At 40.5% G+C, this 23,467-nt stretch overlaps 4 protein-coding genes across 5 annotated transcripts in view; all 4 read right to left on the bottom strand.

The window, feature by feature from the left end:
* Positions 1–1,853: 1,853 nt before the first annotated feature.
* Positions 1,854–12,680, bottom strand: LOC115578255 (zinc finger protein 260-like). Its single transcript, XM_030411110.1, has 3 exons — positions 12,420–12,680; positions 5,787–5,958; positions 1,854–2,638 (listed from the first exon to the last, which is right to left on the bottom strand). The coding sequence occupies exons 2-3, from the start codon at positions 5,956–5,958 to the stop codon at positions 1,854–1,856; spliced, it is 957 nt and encodes a 318-aa protein (XP_030266970.1). The 5' UTR covers positions 12,420–12,680.
* Positions 6,955–22,555, bottom strand: LOC115578268 (zinc finger protein OZF-like). 2 transcript variants are annotated; one of them, XM_030411151.1, is made up of 3 exons: positions 22,422–22,555; positions 8,984–9,221; positions 6,955–8,650 (listed from the first exon to the last, which is right to left on the bottom strand). In XM_030411151.1, the coding sequence occupies exons 2-3, from the start codon at positions 9,153–9,155 to the stop codon at positions 7,611–7,613; spliced, it is 1,212 nt and encodes a 403-aa protein (XP_030267011.1). In that variant the 5' UTR covers positions 9,156–9,221; positions 22,422–22,555; the 3' UTR covers positions 6,955–7,610. The 2 variants fall into 2 exon arrangements, with proteins under 2 accessions (XP_030267011.1, XP_030267010.1); XM_030411150.1 differs by lacking the exon at positions 22,422–22,555 and having other exon boundaries at positions 8,984–9,676.
* On the bottom strand, positions 13,441–18,567 carry LOC115578275 (zinc finger protein OZF-like). Its single transcript, XM_030411169.1, has 2 exons — positions 18,131–18,567; positions 13,441–15,130 (listed from the first exon to the last, which is right to left on the bottom strand). The coding sequence occupies exons 1-2, from the start codon at positions 18,360–18,362 to the stop codon at positions 14,094–14,096; spliced, it is 1,269 nt and encodes a 422-aa protein (XP_030267029.1). The 5' UTR covers positions 18,363–18,567; the 3' UTR covers positions 13,441–14,093.
* The window catches only part of LOC115578282 (zinc finger protein 287-like), a 33,317-nt gene continuing 29,007 nt past the window's right edge, over positions 19,158–23,467 (bottom strand). The window contains exons 2-4 of the mRNA XM_030411178.1: positions 21,376–21,543; positions 21,024–21,269; positions 19,158–20,840 (exon numbers count right to left, since the gene is read on the bottom strand). Coding sequence (XP_030267038.1) covers positions 20,212–20,840; positions 21,024–21,269; positions 21,376–21,543 — 1,043 coding nt within the window. The 3' untranslated portion in view covers positions 19,158–20,211. The remainder of the gene's footprint in view (positions 20,841–21,023; positions 21,270–21,375; positions 21,544–23,467) is intronic.

The following is a 23,467-nucleotide window of genomic DNA, read 5'->3' as shown; positions in this document are numbered from 1 at the left end:
GGGAAAACTGATGTCCTTCTTTTATGTTGAGGTCTCCAATTTGAGCCACTGATTAATCTATTTAATTGTTTGGAGGCCGTAACAAATGTTCAAATGAAGTGAACGACACAGAGTCTGTTTGGACATTTGGATGCAACTGTCAGCTGCTCTGACGAACTTCCTCCGTCTATGTTCTAAAAGCAGCAAGCCACGCTAACTTCCTTTTGGAAATGAGACCGGGGGAAACACGTAAAGTTTCAATGGAGTTTATCAATATGTAACAGTTTCCGGTGGTTCACTGTGATTGTATGTGACGTACGTGATAAACAAAGGACGTTATATCACATCTGGACACAGCGTGTTCATTCATATGAAAGCAGCTCAGCAGCGTTTTGATGACAAAATTTCCAGGATCTTTCGTGTTTTCCGGCCCTTAGAGCGTGCGCACTCGCCACTTCCGCCCAGCGAGCAGGCTAACTTCCGGTTTAGCAACTGGCTAACTTGAGTGAGGATAAAACAGTTTAATCTTGTGGCTCTTCAAGACTTTCCAAATGTTTTTGGAACTCATGATTCAAATTCTGAGTGTGACACGAGTCATTTTTCAGACTCTGATGAAAAAACAGTCCTGTAAGCTTTAAATGAATCAGTAATCTTGTTCCTCTCTCAGTTTTGTGTCCTCTGAGCTCAGAAGAACCTCATTCATTGGTCAGATTACAAACAATGATAAGAGTTCACATCAGGAAGAGATCAACAATCCTTCAACGTGATAACAGAGAATAAGTTACTGCTGATCTCAACATGGTGTCAGCGTGGCTCACCTGGCCCAGGAGAATGCATCACTAATATTTTAGAAATATATTAATACAGTTATGTCAAGTAACACATAACAATCTGCTTTACTCAAAAGAATCTTGATACAAGATGAAGGAAATTCAGGATGGTGATTTATGTAACAGTTTATTGTTTTAGATTTTTTCTACCATTTCTCAGCAAAACACTTTAACTTAAGTAAAAGATCTGTAGCTCCTGTAACAGTGGAACATCATTCATTCATTGCGAGACCACGGGAAAAACTACATTAAGTATATAAAGTAAAAATACAGTGTTTTTATACCTAATCAATAAATAATACAATTTTACATTGTGACAACAAAGAACAAAAGGACCAACAAGAAACAAATAGTAGAAAATACATCAACAATACAACTTGAGGTCAATCTGCAAGTAAATGAAATATAATTACTTCTTACTTATAAAAAGAAATCAGAAAATAAAAGTGAACTTCAGCTGACCATCACGAACAGTACATGTAAGTACATCAACAGCCCAACAACACATGGAACAGCTTAAACAACTTTTACAAAGTTTGTCAGTCGTCCTCCTGAATCCAAACACGTCATATATATATTTTATATAAGTAATTTGTATCTGTCCGTCTCCTCCTCTGACGCTCTGCCTGAGGATTTCTTCCATCTATTTTTACTAAAATCGAGCGTCTAAGGCCGATGTGAAGCCCACTTCCTTCTGCTGCTCTCATCAACACAACGAATGTTTAAGAGAAGCAAACTGAGTGAATCTTTTATCACAAAGGCTTCAAGGAAATGTTTTCACCCCGTGGACGGTCGAGTGTCGCACCAAATGTGCATTTCTTGCGAATTCTTTCCCACAAACTGAACAGCTAAATGGTTTCTCCCCCGTGTGGACTTTCGAGTGCCGATTCAGATTCTGCTTTCGTGCAAATCCCTTGCCACAAACTGAACAACTGAATGGTTTCTCTCCACTGTGGATGCTGATGTGTGTTTTCAGATTGCTTCTGAAACAGAAACTTGACTGACAAATTGAGCATGTATACGGTTTTCCTCGTGCACGAAGTTTTAAGTGTGAATCAAAGACGACTTTTGTGTGAATTTCGTACCACAGAGAGAACAACTGAATGGTTTCTCCCCCATGTGAACTTTCGAGTGCCGATTCAGATGCTCTTTTCGTGCAAATGTCATGCCACAAACTGAACAACTGAATGGTTTCTCCCCTGTGTGGACAACCAAGTGTCGAGTCACATGTCCCCTTTGTAAAAATCTTCTACCGCAAACTGAGCACCTGAATCGTTTCTCCCTCTTGTGGGTTCTCATATGTTTCACAACCTGAGATCTGCTTGGAAAGGGTTTTTTGTGAACTGAGCAGCTGGAACCTTGTTCCTCTGAATGGACCTGAGGTTTCCTGGTCTCCCAATCACTGCTGTGATCAGTCTCAGGTTTAGAGGCGTTATCAGCAATCTCGGGTTCAGAGCAGTGTGACGTCCCATCATCAGTAACTGGTTGTAAATGACTAACTGAATTAAATGTCCTGTCTGGTTCTGGTCCTCCACAGTCCTCTCCATCAGCTTCTGTCTCCATCTGTTCAGTCTGTCTTTGATGAAGCTGTGAGGACTGAGGTTTCTCTTCATCATCTTCTCCACTCTTCACAGTGACAGGAGTGAGTGTGAACTTGATATCAGCCTCCTCCAGTCCTGGAAGCTGCTCTCCCTCCTGACGGGTCCAGAGTTCCTCCTGGTCCTCTTTAATGTGTTGCAGCTCTGGTGGGTCCTCCTGGTCCAGACTGGAGCTCCTCTCCTGCTGCTCAGGAGGATCCTCTTCTTTACTCTCCAACAGCTGCTGGACGTCTGTGGAGAAGAAAGTTTTCCTGTTAACATTTCAACCACCAGCACTGCTACTTTCTGAAATGTGTGGAGAAATTTTGCACGACATGTTAAAAAAGTAGGGCCGGTTGACACAGCGAGAAAAACAGATGAAACTAAAAATATTTCTTCTCATTAATTATTGATGATCTTGAACGACGTATTTTGCATTGAGCCATGCCTCTCACTGAACAAACACTTAATGTCACTTTAACTTCAGACTACTTCAACATCTATGAATACTGTTTGTATTATTGCTTGTTTGCAAGCTGTTATTCCGGTTGAAGTTTGTCCTGAACATCTGAGAGACACTGAGGAAACTTGGCAACGTTCATCAAAGATGTGCAACAAACCAAAACCATTACAAGCTGTAACTTGCACATTTTAACTTGCAGAGCACAGCGTTAGGATTTTAGAAGGTCAAACAAATTTAATAGAAGTCTCAACATGAATTATTTCAAGTAAATCCCTGACATGAACTAAGCGGTAAGTTGAGTTCAGTTCTACACAGTCCGTCTGCATCACAGTTCAGGATGCCTCTGTTTGTTTGGTCAGTAATGTACGTCATTAGAAGCTGTGTAATGTGCTGTGCCATTTAAATCTCCACCTGTGGGGGCAGTAATGTGCTGAAAGGTGAGCAGTCTGACGGAAAGTCAGCGCAAGAAGCAAAAGAAGACACAGTGCAGCTTGGGTGCCAAAGCACACAAGTTTAATTAAATTGAAAATAAGTCACATTTTGTAAACTTTAATCACAACTCAGTAACCAGTAAGTACGTTGATGCTGTAAAGTTTGTTTCTAAGCAGCCTGAGCCTTGGTGTTATCATGGCTTTCTATAACAGTTTTCATACAGCTTATATAGAGTTACGTTAGCGGATGTTGGCCTAGTCTATGAGCAATGTTAGTCAACATGTGTGCTGCTGCTGACCGTGATGTGCATGGCCGCCACATCAATCTGCAGACAATGAGGAGAAAGTCTGTCGCACCACCAACTTCCTACATTTGTTTAATAACATAGCAAGGAGTGTGACGCAGAGTCTCTTCCCTTTGGCCAGAGGACTAACAGGTAAAACAGGTCAGAGACACTTAGTCTGTAAACATAGATATGTTGAAGGCCTCCTTATGCGGTTTGGTTCGTCAGACATCTGTTCTGTAGACACATCTACAGTAGCTTTGAGTATCTAGGTTGCAGAGATCATGAAAAGATTGCTTATTCAGAGCAATCATCACTATCAATATCCAGATTTTAACGGCTGCACAAAACACAAATGACCTCCTATTTTTTGTAGACATACTGTCCTGAAAGAATCATATTTCTTGCCCAACAAAACTATGGTTATAGTGCATTTAGAGTGAGTGAGGAAATTTCATGGTAATTATATAAAACCTTTACAATTCACTTCTGTCAGTAGTTGAGACTTAGAATAGTATGAGTAGAAAAAGTTTGTAGGCCAGTACTTTAAAATCACAGGGAGTTTTTTTACTCTTGTATCCAGCTCAGACAACCACAGAGGGGCCAAAACAGCCACACCTGAAGGTTTTCACCCGGACTCTTCAGGGAGACAGTGAACTGTGCACACACTTACATTAACTCTGTAACTTGAATGCAAATCAAAATAAAGGCTCACACGTTTGCCACAATGCAATAATAAGACGACGACAAGGAAGACAACGGTCAAAAACTGTGTGCTTCCCCAGTCAGCAGCACACCTGCTAAGTAATTACCTGCTGTTCAATTGAATAATTTCCTGCACCACACAGTACAGAGCATCACCTACTGTGGCATCCAGGTATTACACAAAAAATAAACACAAAAACACACAACACTTCCCTCTTGATGATGTATCAGGGCTGGGCAATAAATCAGTAAAATTAATTTGAGTTTGTGGTTTAGGTTTTCTTAAAAATATGAAAATCGATTTTGTCTTTAATTTGCTCCGTCGCTGCTCCTCATGGACTCCCGCACTGACTTTCCACAGAGAAACAACCAAACAACATGGCAGAAAGCCAAGAGTTTGTTCCTATAAAGGCACTGTCTCATCAGTAGTTCAGTTTTGTAGCATCAGACCTCGAACAAACCACAGTCTGCTGCAAAGTTTGTTTAATGGCTGTTGTAACTACAGACAGCAGACCGACACATTTATTTCAGCATCTCAAACAGACGCATGTATCACAGTGGGACACTTGTTGTTCACGACTAGATAAGAGCGCGGCAGCCCACAAACACCCAATAAAAAGCAGCCGACATTAGCGGAATCATTTAATCATTGTGTCCTGTGTGAGAAAAAAGGGTCCCAGTGAACAGCTGTTACGGATGCAGTCACATTGCATATCATTAAAAAGACATGCTGCGTGTATATACAGTGGAAAAGCCGGAGGTTCATCCACATGCTGAAAACTCTGGACCACAGGTTTGTGCTACGAAGCCTAAATGGGGCCTCCAACCAGAGGAAGCAGAAAGCTGATGTCCTGAACATCTACAACATGTCATGTTTACTGTGCAGCATGCAGATGTTTAATTTAGTTTACATATCTGCAGGGATACAAAATACTTTTTGCAAACAAAAGGCACCTTTTGATGAAAGTTATGTTCACACTTTATCAATACCAATATGGAAACTGATCTGTTTTTATAAAAACCTGCAATCTGACGTGTAAACTGTATGTTCACAAAAGCATTTTATCAAAAAGGGACACATTTTTTTCCAAGTGAGTTTCAAGGTGCACTGTTTCAAATGGAAGGGCAATTTTGTTTACAATTAAAGCATTAAATAAAAGCAATGGTTTTAATGATTTCTTTGTCATTTGTAAGTTTGCTTTTGAGAAAGAAAAGAAAATCGATTAAAATCATGAATTGAGTTTGGTGTGAAAATATCTGAGATTCAATTTTTAGTCCATATCACCGAGCACTATGATGTCTGTTTGGTGACAGCTAAATAAAACTGTATTGAAAAATTATTTGGAACATTTGTGTGTTTTTCTAAAATGTTTGTGTGTTTATCAAACTTGAGGTAAATGTAAATGTAACTACAGTTTTACTCTGAAAAAAATAATTCCTGACCTTAAAACAGCAGTGTTTTGAATGGAGTTTGGTTTACCTGTGTAAAGTGGGAATAAGAAGTAAACAGAACCGACCTGTTCTGTGTAACTGGACCTGAGGCTGGAGAACAGCGTCCAGTAGTTTCCGTTGTCGACACAGTTCCTCCTCGTACTCTGCTATCGTTCTTTCAAACAGCTCAAATATCTCTTCAGCAGCCGCAGTTAGTCGCTGCTTCATAAAAACTCTCAGCGTTTGGACTTTAGACATTTTCACTGACACTCCGTTAAAAACTGTCTGCTCACTCTTATGTGCACTGTGTTTACAGTCCGCTCGGCTCCGTCTACTTCCTGCAATCTAGCTAACTTAGTTTCTTAACTTCTTCGGGCTCGTCGGACACCAGGAGATAATTCAGATGTTCAAATGAAGTGAGCGACACAGAGTCTGTTCGGACATTTGGACGCAACTGTCAGCTGCTCTGACGAACTTCCTCTGTCATTGTCCTAAAAGCAGCAAGCCATGCTAACTTCCTTTTGGATTCCTGGGAAACCGGAAATGAGTCCGGGGGGAAACAGGTAAAGTTTCAACGGAGTTTATCAATATGTAACAGTTTCCGGTGGTTCACTGTGATTGTATGTGACGTACGTGATAAACAAAGGACGTTATATCACATCTGGACACAGCGTGTTCATTCATATGAAAGCAGCTCAGCAGCGTTTTAATGACCAAAATTGCCGGATCTTCTGTGTTTTCCGGCCCTTAGAGCGTGCGCACTCGCCACTTCCGCCCAGCGAGCAGGCTAACTTCCGGTTTAGCAACTGGCTAACTTGAGTGAGGATAAAACAGTTTAATCTTGTGGCTCTTCAAGACTTTCCAAATGTTTTTGAAACTCATGATTCAAATTCTGACTGTGACACGAGTCATTTTTCAGACTCTGATGAAAAAACAGTCCTGTAAGCTTTAAATGAATCAGTAATCTTGTTCCTCTCTAAATTTTGTGTCCTCTGAGCTCAGAAGAACCTCATTCATTGGTCAGATTACAAACAATGATGAGAGTTCACATCAGGAAGAGATCAACAATCCTTCAACGTGATAACAGAGAATAAGTTACTGCTGATCTCAACATGGTGTCAGCGTGGCTCACCTGGCTCAGGACAGGCATCACTGATCATATTTCAGTAATATATTAATACAGTTATGTCAAGTAACACATTACAATCCGCTTTATTCAAAAGAATCTTGATACAAGATGAAGGAAATTCAGGATGGTGATTTATGTAACAGTTTATTGTTTTAGATTTTTTTCTACCATTTCTCAGCAAAACACTTTAACTTAAGTAAAAGATCTGTAGCTCCTGTAACACTGAAACATCACTTATTCATTGCGAGACCACAGGAAAAAAATAATAAGTATATAAAGTAAAAATACAGTGTTTTTATACCTAATCAATAAATAATAAAATTTTACATCGTGACAACAAAGAACAAAAGGACCAACAAGAAACAAATAGTAGAAAATACATCAACGATACAACTTGAGGTCAATCTGCAAGTAAATGAAATATAATTACTTCTTACTTATAAAAAGAAATCAGAAACAAAAGTGAACTTCAGCTGACCATCACGAACAGTACATGTAAGTACATCAACAGCCCAACAACACATGGAACAGCTTAAACAACTTTTACAAAGTTTGTCAGTCGTCCTCCTGAATCCAAACACGTCATATATATATATTTTATATAAGTAACTTGTATCTGTCCGTCTCATCCTCTGACGCTCTGTCTGAGGTTTTCTTCCATCTATTTTTACAAGAATCGAGCGTCTAAGGCCGATGTGAAGCCCACTTCCTTCTGCTGCTCTCATCAACACACCGAATGCTTAAAAGAAGCAAACTGAGTGAATCTTTTATCACAAATGCTTCAAGGAAATGTTTTCACCCCGTGGACGGTCGAGTGTCGCTTCAGATGTGTGTTTCTTGCGAATCCTTTCCTACACACTGAACAGCTAAATGGTTTCTCCCCCATGTGGACTTTCGAGTGCTGATTCAGATCCTGCTTTCGTGCGAATCTCTTGCCACAAACTGAACAACAGAAGAGTTTGTCCTCTGTGTGAACAGTCATGTGTGATTTTACATAGCGCTTGGCTCTAAATCCTTTACCACAAACTGAACAACTAAATTGTTTCTCTTCACTGTGGACGCTCATGTGTCTTTTCAAACTGCCTTTGGAACTGACACTTGATTGACAAATTGAGCACGTGTACAGTTTTCCTTGTGCATGAAGTTTTAAGTGTACATTGAAATATGGCTTCTGTGTGAATTTCTTACCACAGACAGAACAACTGAATGGTTTCTCCCCCGTGTGGACAACCAAGTGTCGAGTCACATGTCCCCTTTGTAAAAATCTTCGACCGCAAACTGAGCACCTGAATCGTTTCTCCTTCTTGTGGGTTCCCATATGTTTCACAACCTGAGATCTGCTTGGAAAGGGTTTTTTGCAAACTGAGCAGCTGGAACCTTGTTGCTCTGAATGGACCTGAGGTTTCCTGGTCTCCCAATCACTGCTGTCATCAGTCTCAGGTTCACAGCAGTGTGACGTCTCATCATCAGTAACTGGTTGTAAATGACTAACTGAATTAAAGTTCCTGTCTGGTTCTGGTCCTCCACAGTCATCTCCATCAGTTTCTGTCTCCATCTGTTCAGTCTGTCTTTGATGAAGCTGTGAGGACTGAGGTTCCTCTTCATCATCTTCTTCACTCTTCACAGTGACAGGAGTGAATGTGAACTTGATATCAGCCTCCTCCAGCCCTGGAAGCTGCTCTCCCTCCTGACGGGTCCAGAGTTCCTCCTGTTCCTCTTTAATGTGTGGCAGCTCTGGTGGGTCCTCCTGGTCCGGACTGGAGCTCCTCTCCTGCTGCTCAGGAGGATCCTCTTCTGTACTCTCCAACAGCTTCTGGACGTCTGTGGAGAAGAAAGATTTCCTGTTAACATTTCAACCATCAGCAGCACTACTTTCTAAAATGTGTGGAGATTACATTTTTAGTCCATATCACCGAGCACTATGATGTCTGTTTTGTGACAGCTAAATAAAACTGTATTGAAAATTATTTGGAACATTTGTGTGTTTTTCTAAAATGTTTGTGTGTTTATCAAACTTGAGGTAAATGTAAATGTAACTACAGTTCTACAGTGAAAAAATAAGGCCTGACCTTAAAACAGCAGTTTTTTTTTTAAATGGAGTTTGGTTTACCTGTGTAAAATATAAAGTGAGAATAAGAAGTAAACAGAACCGACCTGTTCTGTGTAACTGGACCTGAGGCTGGAGAACAGCGTCCAGTAGTTTCCGTTGTCGACACAGTTCCTCCTCGTACTCTGCTATCGTTGTTTCAAACAGCTCAAATATCTCTTCAGCAGCCGCAGTTAGTCGCTGCTTCATAAAAACTCTCAGCGTTTGGACTTTACACATTTTCACTGACTCACACAAACTTTCCCTCCAGAAACACTCCGTTAAAAACTGTCTGCTCACTCTGATGTGCGCTGTGTTTACAGTCAATCTGCAAGTAAATGAGATATAATTACTTCTTACTTTTAAAAAGAAATCGGAAACAAAAGTGAACTTCAGCTGACCATCACGAAGAGTACATGCAAGTATATCAACAGCCCAACAACACATGGAACAGCTTAAACAACTGTTACAAACTGTCAGTAGTCCTTTTGAATCCAAACACGTCATATATATATTTTATATAAGTAACTTGTATCTGTTTGTCTCCTCCTCTGAGGCTCTGTCTGAGGTTTTCTTCCATCTATTTTTACTAAAATCGAGAGTCTAAGGCTGATGTGAAGCCCACTTACTTCTGCTGCTCTCATCAACACATTGAATGTTTAAGAGAATCAAACTGAGTGAATCTTTTATCACAAAGGCTTCAAGGAAATGTTTTCACCCGTGGACGGTCGAGTGTCGCACCAAATGTGCATTTCTTGCGAATCCTTTCCTACACACTGAACAGCTAAATGGATTCTCCCCTAGTATGGACTTTCGAGTGCCGATTCAGATTCTGCTTTCGTGCAAATCTCTCGCCACAAACTGAACAACCGAATGGTTTCTCTCCACTGTGGATGCTTATGTGTGTTTTCAGATGCCTTCTGAGACTGAAATTTGATTGACAAATGTTGCATGTGTACGGTTTTCCTCGTGCATGAAGTTTTAAGTGTTTGTTCAAAGACGACTTTTGTGTGAATTTCGTACCACAGAGAGAACAACTGAATGGTTTCTCCCCTGTGTGGACAACCAAGTGTTGAGTCACATGTACCCTTCTTGAAAATATTTTACTGCAAACTGAGCACCTGAACTGTTTCTCCCTCTTGTGGGTTCTTATATGTTTCACAACCTGAGATCTGCTTGGAAATGTTTTTTTACAAACTGAGCAGCTGGAACCTTGTTCCTCTGAATGGACCTGAGGTTTCCTGGGCTCCCAATCACTGCTGTGATCAGTCTCAGGTTCAGAGGCCTTGTCAGCAATCTCAGGTTCAGAGCAGTGTGATGTCCCATCATCAGTAACTGGTTGTAAATGACTAACTGAATTAAAGGTCCTGCCTGGTTCTGGTCCTCCACAGTCCTCTCCATCAGCTTCTGTCTCCTTCTGTTCAGTCTGTCTCTGATGAAGCTGTGAGGACTGAGGTTCCTCTTGATCATGTTCACTCTTCACAGTGACAGGAGTAAATGTGAACTTGATATCAGCCTCGTCCAGCCCTGGAAGCTCCTCTCCCTCCTGACGGGTCCAGAGTTCCTCCTGTTCCTCTTTAATGTGTGGCAGCTCTGGTGGGTCCTCCTGGTCCAGACTGGTGCTCCTCTCCTGCTGCTCATGAGGAGCCTCTTCTTCACTCTCCAACAGCTGCTGGACGTCTGTGGAGAAGAAAGATTTCCTGTTAACATTTCAACCATCAGCACCGCTACTTTCTCAAAATGTGTGGAGACATTTTGCCAACATGTTAGAAAGTAGGGCTAAATAGTTGAGGCTGAGAATAGTCTGAACAAAAAAAATTCTGTAGGCCAGTACTTTAAAATCACAGTTAGTTTTTTTACTCTTGTATCCTTGATCTATCTCAGACAACCACAGAGGGGCCAAAACAGCCACACCTGAAGGTTTTCACCCGGACTCTTCAGGGAGACAGTGAACTGTGCACACACTTACATTAACTCTGTAACTTGAATGCAAATCAAAATAAAGGCTCACACGTTTGCCACAATGCAATAATAAGAAGACGACAAGGAAGACAATGGTTAAAAACTGTGTGCTTCCCCAGTCAGCAGCACACCTGTTAAGTAATTACCTGCTGTTCAATTGAATAATTTCCTGCACCACACAGTACAGAGCACCACCTACTGTGGCATCCAGGTATTACAGGAAAATAAACACAAACATACACACAACACTTCCCTCTTGATGATGTATCAGGGCTGGGCAATAAATCAGTAAAATTAATTTGAGTTTGTGGTTTAGGTTTTCCGCTGCAAAGTTTGTTTAATGGCTGTTGTAACTACAGACAGCAGACCGACACATTTATTTCAGCATCTCAAACAGACGCATGTATCACAGTGGGACACTTGTTGTTCACGACTAGATAAGAGCGCGGCAGCCCACAAACACCCAATAAAAAGCAGCCGACATTAGCGGAATCATTTAATCATTGTGTCCTGTGTGAGAAAAAAGGGTCCCGGTGAACAGCTGTTACGGATGCAGTCATGTTGCATATCATTAAAAAGACATGCTGCGTGTATATACAGTGGAAAAGCCGGAGGTTCATCCACATGCTGAAAACTCTGGACCACAGGTTTGTGCTACGAAGCCTAAATGGGGCCTCGAACCAGAGGAAGCAGAAAGCTGATGTCCTGAACATCTACAACATGTCATGTTTACTGTGCAGCATGCAGATGTTTAATTTAGTTTACATATCTGCAGGGATACAAAATACTTTTTGCAAACAAAAGGCACCTTTTGATGAAAGTTATGTTCACACTTTATCAATACCAATATGGAAACTGATCTGTTTTTATAAAAACCTGCAATCTGACGTGTAAACTGTATGTTTACAAAAGCATTTTATCAAAAAGGGACACATTTTTTTCCAAGTGAGTTTCAAGGTGCACTGTTTCAAATGGAAGGGCAATTTTGTTTACAATTAAAGCATTAAATAAAAGCAATGGTCTTAATGATTTCTTTGTCATTTGTAAGTTTGCTTTTGAGAAAGAAAAAAAATCAATTAAAATCATGAATTGAGTTTGGTGTGAAAATATCGGAGATTCAATTTTTAGTCCATATCACCGAGCACTATGATGTCTGTTTGGTGACAGCTAAATAAAACTGTATTGAAAAATTATTTGGAACATTTGTGTGTTTTTCTAAAATGTTTGTGTGATTATCAAACTTGAGGTAAATGTAAATCTAACTACAGTTTTACTCTGAAAAAAATAAGGCCTGACCTTAAAACAGCAGTGTTTTGAATGGAGTTTGGTTTACCTGTGTAAAGTGGGAATAACAAGTAAACAGAACCGACCTGTTCTGTGTAACTGGACCTGAGGCTGGAGAACAGCGTCCAGTAGTTTCCGTTGTCGACACAGTTCCTCCTCGTACTCTGCTATCGTTCTTTCAAACAGCTCAAATATCTCTTCAGCAGCCGCAGTTAGTCGCTGCTTCATAAAAACTCTCAGTGTTTGGACTTTAGACATTTTCACTGACTCACACGAACTTTTCCTCCAGAAACACTCCGTTAAAAACTGTCTGCTCACTCTGATGTGCACTGTGTTTACAGTCCGCTCGGCTCCGTCTACTTCCTGCAATCTAGCTAACTTAGTTTCTTAACTTCTTCGGGCTCGTCGGACACCAGGAGATATTTCAGATGTTCAAATGAAGTGAGCGACACAGAGTCTGTTTGGACATTTGGACGCAACTGTCAGCTGTTCTGACGAACTTCCTCTGTCATTGTCCTAAAAGCAGCAAGCCATGCTAACTTCCTTTTGGGTTCCTGGGAAACCGGAAATGAGTCCGGGGGGAAACACGTAAAGTTTCAACGGAGTTGATCAATATGTAACAGTTTCCGGTGGTTCACTGTGATTGTATGTGACGTACGTGATAAACAAAGGACGTTATATCACATCTGGACACAGCGTGTTCATTCATATGAAAGCAGCTCAGCAGCGTTTTAATGACCAAAATTGCCAGATCTTCCGTGTTTTCCGGCCCTTAGAGCGTGCGCACTCGCCACTTCCGCCCAGCGAGCAGGCTAACTTCCGGTTTAGCAACTGGCTAACTTGACTGAGGATAAAACAGTTTAATTTTGTGGCTCTTCAAGACTTTCCAAATGTTTTTGAAACTCATGATTCAAATTCTGACAGTGACACAAGTTATTTTTCAGTCTCTGATGAAAACACAGTCCTGTAAGCTTTAAATCAATCAGTAATCTTGTTCCTCTCTAAGTTTTGTGTCCTCTGAGCTCAGAAGAACCTCATTCATTGGTCAGATTACAAACAATGATGAGAGTTCACATGAGGAAGAGATCAACAATCCTTCAACGTGATAACAGAGAATAATTTACTGCTGATCTCAACATGGTGTCAGCGTGGCTCACCTGGCTCAGGAGAATGCATCACTAATATTTTAGTAATATATTAATACAGTCATGACAAGTAACACATAACAATCTGCTTTACTCAAAAGAATCTTGATAAAAGGTGAAGGAAATTCAGGATAGTGATTTATGTAACAGTTTATTGTTTTAGATTGTTTTCTACCATTTCTCAGCAAAACACTTTAACTTAAGTAAAAGATCTGTAGCTCGTGTAACACTGAAACATCATTCATTCATTGCGAGACCACAGGAAAAACTACATTACGTATATAAAGTAAAAATACACTGTTTTTATACCTAATCAATAAATAATACAATTTTACATCGTGACAACAAAGAACAAAAGGACCAACAAGAAACCAATAGTAGAAAATACATCAACGATACAACTTGAGGTCAATCTTCAAGTAAATGAAATATAATTACTTCTTACTTATAAAAAGAAATCAGAAACAAAAGTGAACTTCAGCTGACCATCACGAACAGTACATGTAAGTACATCAACAGCCCAACAACACATGGAACAGCTTAAACAACTTTTACAAAGTTTGTCAGTCGTCCTCCTGAATCCAAACACGTCATATATATATTTTATATAAGTAATTTGTATCTGTCCGTCTCCTCCTCTGACGCTCTGTCTGAAGTTTTCTTCCATCTATTTTTACCATTATCGAGCGTCTAAGGCCGATGTGAAGCCCACTTCCTTCTGCTGCTCTCATCAACACACCGAATGCTTAAAAGAAGCAAACTGAGTGAATCTTTTATCACAAAGGCTTCAAGGAAATGTTTTCACCCCGTGGACGGTCGAGTGTCGCTTCAGATGTGCGTTTCTTGCGAATCCTTTCCTACACACTGAACAGCTAAATGGTTTCTCCCCCATGTGGACTTTCGAGTGCTGATTCAGATCCTGCTTTCGTGCGAATCTCTTGCCACAAACTGAACAACAGAAGTGTTTGTCCTCTGTGTGAACAGTCATGTGTGATTTTACATAGCGCTTGGCTCTAAATCCTTTACCACAAACTGAACAACTAAATTGTTTCTCTTCACTGTGGACGCTCATGTGTCTTTTCAAACTGCCTCTGGAACTGACACTTGATTGACAAATTGAGCATGTGTACAGTTTTCCTTGTGCATGAAGTTTTAAGTGTTTGTACAAAGATGATTTTTGTGTGAATTTCTTACCACAGAGAGAACAACTGAATGGTTTCTCGCTCGTGTGGACAACCAAGTGTTGAGTCACATGTGCCCTTCGTGAAAATATTTTACCGCAAACTGAGCACCTGAACCGTTTCTCCCTCTTGTGGGTTCTCATGTGCTTCACAACCTGAGATCTGCTTGGAATTTTTTTTTTACAAACTGAGCAGCTGGAACCTTGTTCCTCTGAATGGACCTGATGTTTCCTGGTCTCCCAATCACTGCTGTGATCAGTCTCAGGTTCACAGCAGTGTGACGTCTCATCATCAGTAACTGGTTGTAAATGACTAACTGAATTAAAGGTCCTGTCTGGTTCTGGTCCTCCACAGTCCTCTCCATCAGCTTCTGTCTCCATCTGTTCAGTTTGTCTCTGATGAAGCTGTGAGGACTGAGGTTTCTCTTCATCTTCTTCACTCTTCACAGGGACAGGACTGAGTGTGAACTTGATATCAGCCTCCTCCAGTCCTGGAAGCTGCTCTCCCTCCTGGCGGGTCCAGAGTTCCTCCTGTTCCTCTTTAATGTGTGGCAGCTCTGGTGGGTCCTCCTGGTCCATACTGGTGCTCCTCTCCTGCTGCTCAGGAGGATCCTCTTCTTTACTCTCCAACAGCTTCTGGACGTCTGTGGAGAAGAAAGATTTCCTGTTAACATTTCAACTACCAGCACCGCTGCTTTCTCAAAATGTGTGGAGACATTTTGCCAACATGTTAGAAAGTAGGGCTAAGTAGTTGAGGCTGAGAATAGTCTGAACAAAAAAAATTCTGTAGGCCAGTACTTTAAAATCACAGTTAGTTTTTTTACTCTTGTATCCTTGATCTATCTCAGACAACCACAGAGGGGCCAAAACAGCCACACCTGAAGGTTTTCACCCGGACTCTTCAGGGAGACTGTGAACTGTGCACACACTTACATTAACTCTGTAACTTGAATGCAAACCAAAAATAAATGCTCACACGTTTGTCACAATGCAATAATAAGACGACGTAAGACGTAACAATGAAGACGAAGGTCAAAAACTGTTTGCTTCCCCAGTCAGCAGCACACCTGCTAAGTAATTACCTGCTGTTCAATTGAATAATTTCCTGCACCACACAGTACAGAGCACCACCTACTGTGGCATCCAGGTATTACAGGAAAATAAACACGTACATACACACAACACTTCCCTCTTGATGATGTATCAGGGCTGGGCAATAAATCAGTAAAATTAATTAAAGTTTTGTGGTTTAGGTTTTCTTAAAAAAATGAAAATCAATTTTCTCTTTAATTTGCTCCGTCACTGCTCCTCATGGACTCCCGCACTGACTTTCCACAGAGAAACAACCAAACAACATGGCAGAAAGCCAAGAGTTTGTTCCTATAAAGGCACTGTCTCATCAGTAGTTCAGTTTTGTAGCATCAGACCTCGAACAAACCACAGTCTGCTGCAAAGTTTGTTTAATGGCTGTTGTAACTACAGACAGCAGACCGACACATTTATTTCAGCATCTCAAACAGACGCATGTATCACAGTGGGACACTTGTTGTTCACGACTAGATAAGAGCGCGGCAGCCCACAAACACCCAATAAAAAGCAGCCGACATTAGCGGAATCATTTAATCATTGTGTCCTGTGTGAGAAAAAAGGGTCCCGGTGAACAGCTGTTACGGATGCAGTCATGTTGCATATCATTAAAAAGACATGCTGCCTGTATATACAGTGGAAAAGCTGGAGGTTCATCCACATGCTGAAAACTCTGGACCACAGGTTTGTGCTACGAAGCCTAAATGGGGCCTCCAACCAGAGGAAGCAGAAAGCTGATGTCCTGAACATCTACAACATGTCATGTTTAATGTGCAGCATGCAGAAGTGTTTGATGAAAGTTATGTTCTCGCATTGTCAATACCAATATGGAAACCGATCTGTTTTCATAAAAACCTGCAATCTGACATGTAAAATGTATGTTTGTGTCCTCACATGATGTGGGAATGTCCTGGGGTCTATTCCTTTTGGCTCAGCATTTCGAACATTCTCTCTTGTTTAATTCAGACAAACATACCTTGTCTACCACATATATTGCTTTTAAATGATGATACTTTTCTGAATTTAACAATTCACAAGAAGAGAGTACTGTTCGCAGGTCTAACTGCAGCAAAGAAAATGTTGATAAAAAGATGGAAACCACCACATGTTCTAAATGTGTATCTGTGGAAATTGTCATTTTATGAAGTCCTGTCATTAGAAATCTCCAGTGCTGGCGCTCAAAGGGCAAAGACAGAAGCAATACAGAATGTAGAATCAGCATCTGAGAGAGTCAAAGCGTTGTTCTGAGGTTATATTCTATACTCTGTGAAGAGGAAAGGGAGGAGAGAAGGGGGGGGGGGGGGGGGGGGGGGGAGGAGGGGAAGGGGGAAAAAAAGAAGAGAAAATAAATAAACAAACAACAAACCTCATGAATGTGTCTATGTACTGCTGATGCTGTGTATTTTATTTTGTTTTGTTTATTTGTTATTTTTTTGTAACCGTCCATAATCAATGTCACCCCCAAGATAATGGTGCGGGTAAAGGGTTTGGATGAATGGAGCTTTAATGAAATAAAATGAAATAAAAAATTGATCACAAAAAAAATGTATGTTTACAAAAGCATTTTATCAAAAAGGGACACATTTTTTTCCAAGTGAGTTTCAAGGTGCGCTGTTTAAAATTGCACGGCAATTTTGTTTACAATAAAAGCATTAAAATAAATGCAAGGCTTTTAATAATTTCTTTAGGATTTCTAAAGTGCTTTTGAGAAACAAAAAAAATCTATTAAAATCATAATCGAGTTTGGTGTGAAAAAAATAATAATCGGAGATTACATTTTTAGCCCATATCACCGAGCACTATGATGTCTGTTTGTGACAGCTAAATAAAACTGTATTGAAAATTATTTGGAACACTTGTGTGTTTTTCTAAAATGTTTGTGTGTTTATCAAACTTGAGGTAAATGTTTTGGATGCATATTGTCTTTTTAACGAAAAAAAGTCAAGGGGGATGCAATACACAGCCACAGACTGGAACTGAATCTGAGTTGCCACAAGGAGGACCAGTTTGGTGTGACACCCTTTCACTGGCCCCAACTATGAAAAAGTTCCACAAGCCAACACTTAAGTAAACTACCCTGATTCCACACAGCTCCACCCTGGTCATCATTAAAATGGCTCCAACACACTCTTTACACTTCAGTCCCTTTATCACCACTGTACACCTGCACAATTAAAATGCAGACACTTTGTAAAGTTGTAACTACAGTTTTACTGTGAAAAATTAAGGCCTGACCTTAAAACAGCTGTTTTTTGAATGGAGTTTGGTTTACCAGTGTGTCCACTGAACAGACCTCCAGGAGCAGAGGCTGTGTTAATGTTAATAACACACATTATATGTAATACTACTACCACAGTATTATACATGTTTTTATGTATATTCCACTATTGATGTCTTGACATTATGTATTAAATCATTTTCACTTCTTTTCTTTTCATACAAGTTGTCTGAGCAGTGTTGGTGGAACCGAGAGCTCCAGCTTCACTGTGTCTGTTGTGAATGTGACAATAAAGAAGTAATAACGTGTAAAGTGAAAATAACAAGTAAACAGAACCGACCTGTTCTGTGTAACTGGACCTGAGGCTCGGTAACAGCGTCCAGTAGTTTCCGTTGTCGACACAGTTCCTCCTCGTACTCTGCTATCGTTCTTTCAAACAGCTCAAATATCTCTTCAGCAGCCGCAGTTAGTCGCTGCTTCATAAAAACTCTCAGCGTTTGGACTTTAGACATTTTCACTGACTCACACGAACTTTTCCTCCAGAAACACTCCGTTAAAAACTGTCTGCTCATTCTGATGTGCGCTGTGTTTACAGTCCGCTCGGCTCCATCTACTTCCGGTTAGCAAGCCAAGTTAGCTTCATTAGCTCCGTATGACAGCAGCAGATAATTCGGCTGTTTGACATGTTCAAGTGAACGACACAGAGTCTGTTCGGACATTTAGACTCTTTGGCTTTGTGTAAAAAAAATGACCTGGAAGCAGCAAGTCACGCTTGGATTCTTGGGTAACTAGAAATGAGTCCGGGGGGAAACACTTAAAGTTCTTCGTATTTGTTGTTTATTGGCAGTCAGCATCCTAAATGTTGCATATACCTCCATTTGCTGGACTTTACTTCTTTTTCATTTCCTCCTCTGTTATATCCTTTTAATTAATCCAGTTGAGACAAGAAATCTAAAAATGATTCTCCTCCCTTCTTCCACTGTCTCCCTCTCCCCAGTTACACCGACCAGTTACATGTTTCCCTATTATCTTCAGTGTGCTATTTAATTTACTGTGCCCTATTCTTATTCTGCTTATGATTACTTGTTCTGCTCTATCACCTCCATAACATCCTACCTCTCCTACTACACTTTGTAATTAATATAAATGTCTCTGTTTTTCCTCCTTCCAATTGTGATTCCACAGATTATTCATTTACTTCCATATTAAACTTTTTCCCTCTGCTTTTGATAATTTTACTTTCATTTCCACCTCCTCTCTCCCGGCTCTTCTGTGTTTTCCGGCCCTTCAAGCGTGCGCACTAGCTAACTTGTTGAGTAACACATTACAATCCACTTTAATCAAAAGAATGATGAAGACGAAGGAAATTCAGGATGGTGATTAATGTAACAGTTTATTGTTTTGGATTGTTTTCTACCATTTCTCATCAAAGCACTTTAACTTAAATAAAAGATCTGTAGCTCCTGTAACACTGGAACAAAATTCATTCATTCATTCATTCATGTCATTTCAAGACCACAGATATACCGGTATATAAAAATATATATAAAGTATAAAATACAGTGTTTTTGTACCCAAACAATAAATCATTTACAATGTAGCAACAAAGAACAAAAGGACCAACAAGAAAACAGTAGTAGAAAATACATCAACAATACAACCTGAGGTCAATCAGCAAGTAAATGAAAAATAATTACGTCTTACTTATAAAAAGAAATCAGAAACAAAAGTGAACTTCAGCTGACCATCACCAACAGTTCATATAAGTACATCAACAGCCCAACAACACATGGAACAGCTTAAACAACTTTTACAAAGTTTGTCAGTCGTTCTCCTGAATCCAAACATGTCATATATATTTTATATAAGTAACTTGTATCTGTCCGTCTCCTCCTCTGACGCTCTGCCTGAGGTTTTCTTCAATCTATTTTTACTAGAATCGAGAGTCTAAGGTCGATGTGAAGCCCACTGAGGTGATGGGATTGTGACTTTGGGTATAAATAAGTTCATTTATACTAATGACTAGTAGTTGACTCTGACAAACATTAATGAAGCTCAGCCCCGCATTTGTGCAAAAGAAGAGTCCATTAAATTTGAAATACATAGTGATATTGGGAGAAGCGGCTTGTTACATATAGTCAAGCAACATACTGACTGTAGTGCTGACAAAATAATGACATTTTAAATCAATAAACAGATGGTTTATTAAAAAAGAACTGTTGATGGAAAACAACTAAATGTTCCCACAAATAAAAAGACAATTAAAATGACCGTGATCATTGATGAGAAGACAGATTGTGGAGTCGGTATCACAGGTCTGAACTGATCAGTGTTTAGACAAGTGTTCACCTCCTTCTGCTCTCATCAACACACTGAATGTTTAAAAGAAGCAAACTGTGTGAATCTTTTATCACAAAGACTTCAAGGAAATGTTTTCACCCCGTGGATGGCTGAGTGTCGCTTCAGATGTGCGTTTCTTGCGAATCTTTTCCCACAAACTGAACAGCTAAATGGTCTCTCCCCCGTGTGGACTCTCAAGTGCCGATTCAGATCCTCCTTCCGTGCGAATCTCATGCCACAAACTGAACAACTGAACGGTTTCTCTCCTGTGTGGCTTCTCATGTGCGCCACCACATCTCTTTTCCACTGAAAATCTTTTTGACAAACTGGGCAACTGAAACGTTTCCCTTCTACGTGAAGCCTCATGTGAGACCTTAACGAGTTCTTCCGAGGGTATCTTTTACCACAAAATGAGCAACTAAATGGTGCCACTTGGTTCTGCAGACGGCCACTGTGCCCAAAGCTCGTAGCACATTCATAAGAGTTTGTTAATGTTGTTCCTGTCGTATATTCCACATCACTTACAGATACTTCATGTATTTGCAGAATGTTTGAACCTGATTGAGGTTCTCTGGTGTCCTCCAGCCCTCGAAGCTGCTCTCCCTCCTGACGGGTCCAGAGTCCCTCCTGTGGCAGCTCTGGTGGATCCTCCTGGTCCAGACTGGAACTCCACTCCACTTCTTCTTTGATCACCAACAGCTGCTGGACGTCTGTGGAGACAAAAAAATAAATAAATACAAACACACGTGTTAAATTAAGTGTAATAAGCAATGTATCACTCTACACAGACAGTATATAGTATATTATTTAAAGGTAACTAGTTACATGTCATGTGATGCATTTAGAAAGAAACTCGTCCCAACAAGGTTTGTAATGGAGCAAAATGCCCAAACCTGCTCTGTTGAACTGGACTTCCGTCTTAAACTGCCGGGGTCCGTCTATTTCCTTTGGCTGTAAATGTCTATCTGGATCTGAGTCCTGGACTGGTTCTGCTCCTCCACAGTCCTCTCCATCAGCTTCTGTTTTCAAACACTCTACATCTCTGATCTCTTTAGGTTTGATGTGATGAAGCTGTGAGGACTGAGGATCCTCTTCATCATCTTCTTCACTCTTCACAGGGACAGAAGTGAAGGTCTGAACTGAAATGCAAGACACTGATATGAATCTACTAAAGACCTTTAAGTGGTTTAGTGAGGCAGAGGGTGTCACCTGGTTTCAGTTTAGTAAGAAGTAAACAGAACCGACCTGTTCTGTGTAACTGGACCTGAGGCTGGAGAACAGCGTCCAGTAGTTTCCGTTGTCGCTCGTTCTCCTCTTGTGAACGACACAGTTCCTCCTCGTACTCTGCTATCGTTCTTTCAAACAGCTCAAATATCTCTTCAGCAGCCGCAGTTAGTCGCTGCTTCATAAAAACTCTCAGTGTTTGGCCTTTAGACATTTCTTTAGACGGCGAGTTGTCCTCCAGAAAAAAACCTTTGGTACCTCTGATATGCCCTGTCGGGTCCGTCTAGTTCCTGGTAGCAAGCTAAGCTAACTCCATCAGCATCGTAGGACACCGGGAGATAATTCAGATGCTAACACACATCTACTGCACAGAGTCTCTTCAGACGGGTTTGGATCGATGAAAAATATATTTTGGTCTTTATCAAAGCTCTTCCGACTAGCACTCTGTGGCCGAGTTTCGTCTCCGTCTATTTCCTGCTACCACCCTACGCTAACGTCCTTTAGCATTCTTTGCTAACAGGAGTCTGAGGTGAAAAACTCCTTAAGTTCACTTCAACAAGTCCATCCACACAAGATCCACTGGTTCTGTTTCTGGCTCTGGTTCTGCTTCTCCGCTTTAGTGTGACGCCTATTCATCCGACCGCTGGTACATCACGGATAAAGTTAGCATATTAGCCACAGCGGGTACAATCAGTTCCGGTGGCATCTCGTTGGTGATTTTCAAAATAAAACTGAGCAATCTTTTATTTAAGGGCCCATCATGTCTTCAATTATGTTAGAAACACACAGATCTTTTTTACTAAAGTGAACATGGAACTGCCACAAAGTAAAGCACAAAAGAAGAATGTACCTATTAATGTAGGGCAGCAGAACGCACCGTAATTAAATCATGATAACTTAATATCAGGTGAACACACTCAGACTCCAATCCACTATTCAGACTCAATGCATGTATTCATCTAAAAGCAGCAACAGACAGATTATAATAAAACATTTTATCTGTGCAGCACTTAAAACACACAGTTACAAGTTACTTTACAAAAGAAAAAACAACTGCTCACTCTAATGTGCGCTGTGTTTACAGTCCGCTCGGCTTCGTCTATTTCCTGCAAGCGAGCTTTCTTAACTTCTTCAGAATCGTCGGACACCAGGAGATAATTCAGATGTTCGACATGTTCGGATAAAGTGAAGGACACAGAGTCTGTTTGGACATTTGGACTCTTTGGCTCCGTTTAAAACATTCAACTGCTCTGACGAACTTTCTGTGGCCGTGTTCCGTCCGCAGGAGCTCTATCATAAATTCACAAAACGTCCTGAAAGACTTCCTAAGAGATAAAAGAAGGAGCACGTCCTCTTTTATCATCTGAATCACAGTTTTAACCGATTAGTGTTGCTCTCAGTACTTCAGTCAGAATTAAGTGGACCAACAAACGTCTCTGTCACTTCATGTATTTTGGCTGCTCTCACCGAAACACTTCATAGAATAAAGCCAAGTGAAACTTTTGTTACAAACGCTGCAGCTGTATCGTTTCTCCCGTGTGTGTGTAGTCGAGTGTCGTCTCAGAGTTCCAGGTCTGGCAAATTTCTTACCACAAACTGAACAACTGTATCTTTTCTCCCCTGTGTGACTACTCATATGATTCACGACTGTTGACTTACATGCAAAACTTTTACCACAAACTGAACAACTCAAGGGTTTCTCTCCACTGTGGCTTCTCATGTGTACGTTCAGATTCTTTCTGAGAGTGAAACTTGCTTTACAAATGGAGTAGGTGTGAGGTTTTTCTCTTCCATGTACTCATAAGTGTGTTGCCAAACATGAGCAACAACTTTTACAAAGTTTGTCAGTTTTCTCCTGAATCCAAACACTTTGTATCCATTTTATATTAGGAACTCGCATCCATCTGTCTCTTCCTCTGAGGCTCTGTCTGAGGTTTCTTCTGTCTATTTTTACTAGAATCTAGAATCTAAGGCCGAAGGAAAGCCCACTTCCTTCTGCTGCTCTCATCAACACACTGAATGTTTGAGAGAAGCAAACTGAGTGAATCTTTTATCACAAAGGCTTCAAGGAAATGTTTATATTTCAAACTGTTGAGAAATTTGGTTTTGGTGA

Source organism: Sparus aurata, unplaced genomic scaffold, assembly GCF_900880675.1.
Source record: "Sparus aurata unplaced genomic scaffold, fSpaAur1.1, whole genome shotgun sequence".
Taxonomy (NCBI): domain Eukaryota; kingdom Metazoa; phylum Chordata; class Actinopteri; order Spariformes; family Sparidae; genus Sparus; species Sparus aurata.
The sequence above is the reverse complement of the archived record's forward strand: the minus strand, read 5'-3'. Positions and strand labels throughout refer to the sequence as shown.

Coding starts and splice junctions, on each gene's coding strand:
- LOC115578255 (XM_030411110.1), bottom strand. CDS start 5,958: ATGTCTAAAGTCCAAACGCTGAGAGTTTTTATGAAGCAGCGACTAACT. Junction 2,639..5,786: donor GGTCCAGTTACACAGAACAG/GTCGGTTCTGTT, acceptor TCTTCTCCACAG/ACGTCCAGCAGCTGTTGGAG.
- LOC115578275 (XM_030411169.1), bottom strand. CDS start 18,362: ATGAGCAGACAGTTTTTAACGGAGTGTTTCTGGAGGAAAAGTTCGTGT. Junction 15,131..18,130: donor GGTCCAGTTACACAGAACAG/GTCGGTTCTGTT, acceptor TCTTCTCCACAG/ACGTCCAGAAGCTGTTGGAG.
- LOC115578268 (XM_030411150.1), bottom strand. CDS start 9,422: ATGACGTGTTTGGATTCAAAAGGACTACTGACAGTTTGTAACAGTTGT. Junction 8,651..8,983: donor GGTCCAGTTACACAGAACAG/GTCGGTTCTGTT, acceptor TCTTCTCCACAG/ACGTCCAGAAGCTGTTGGAG.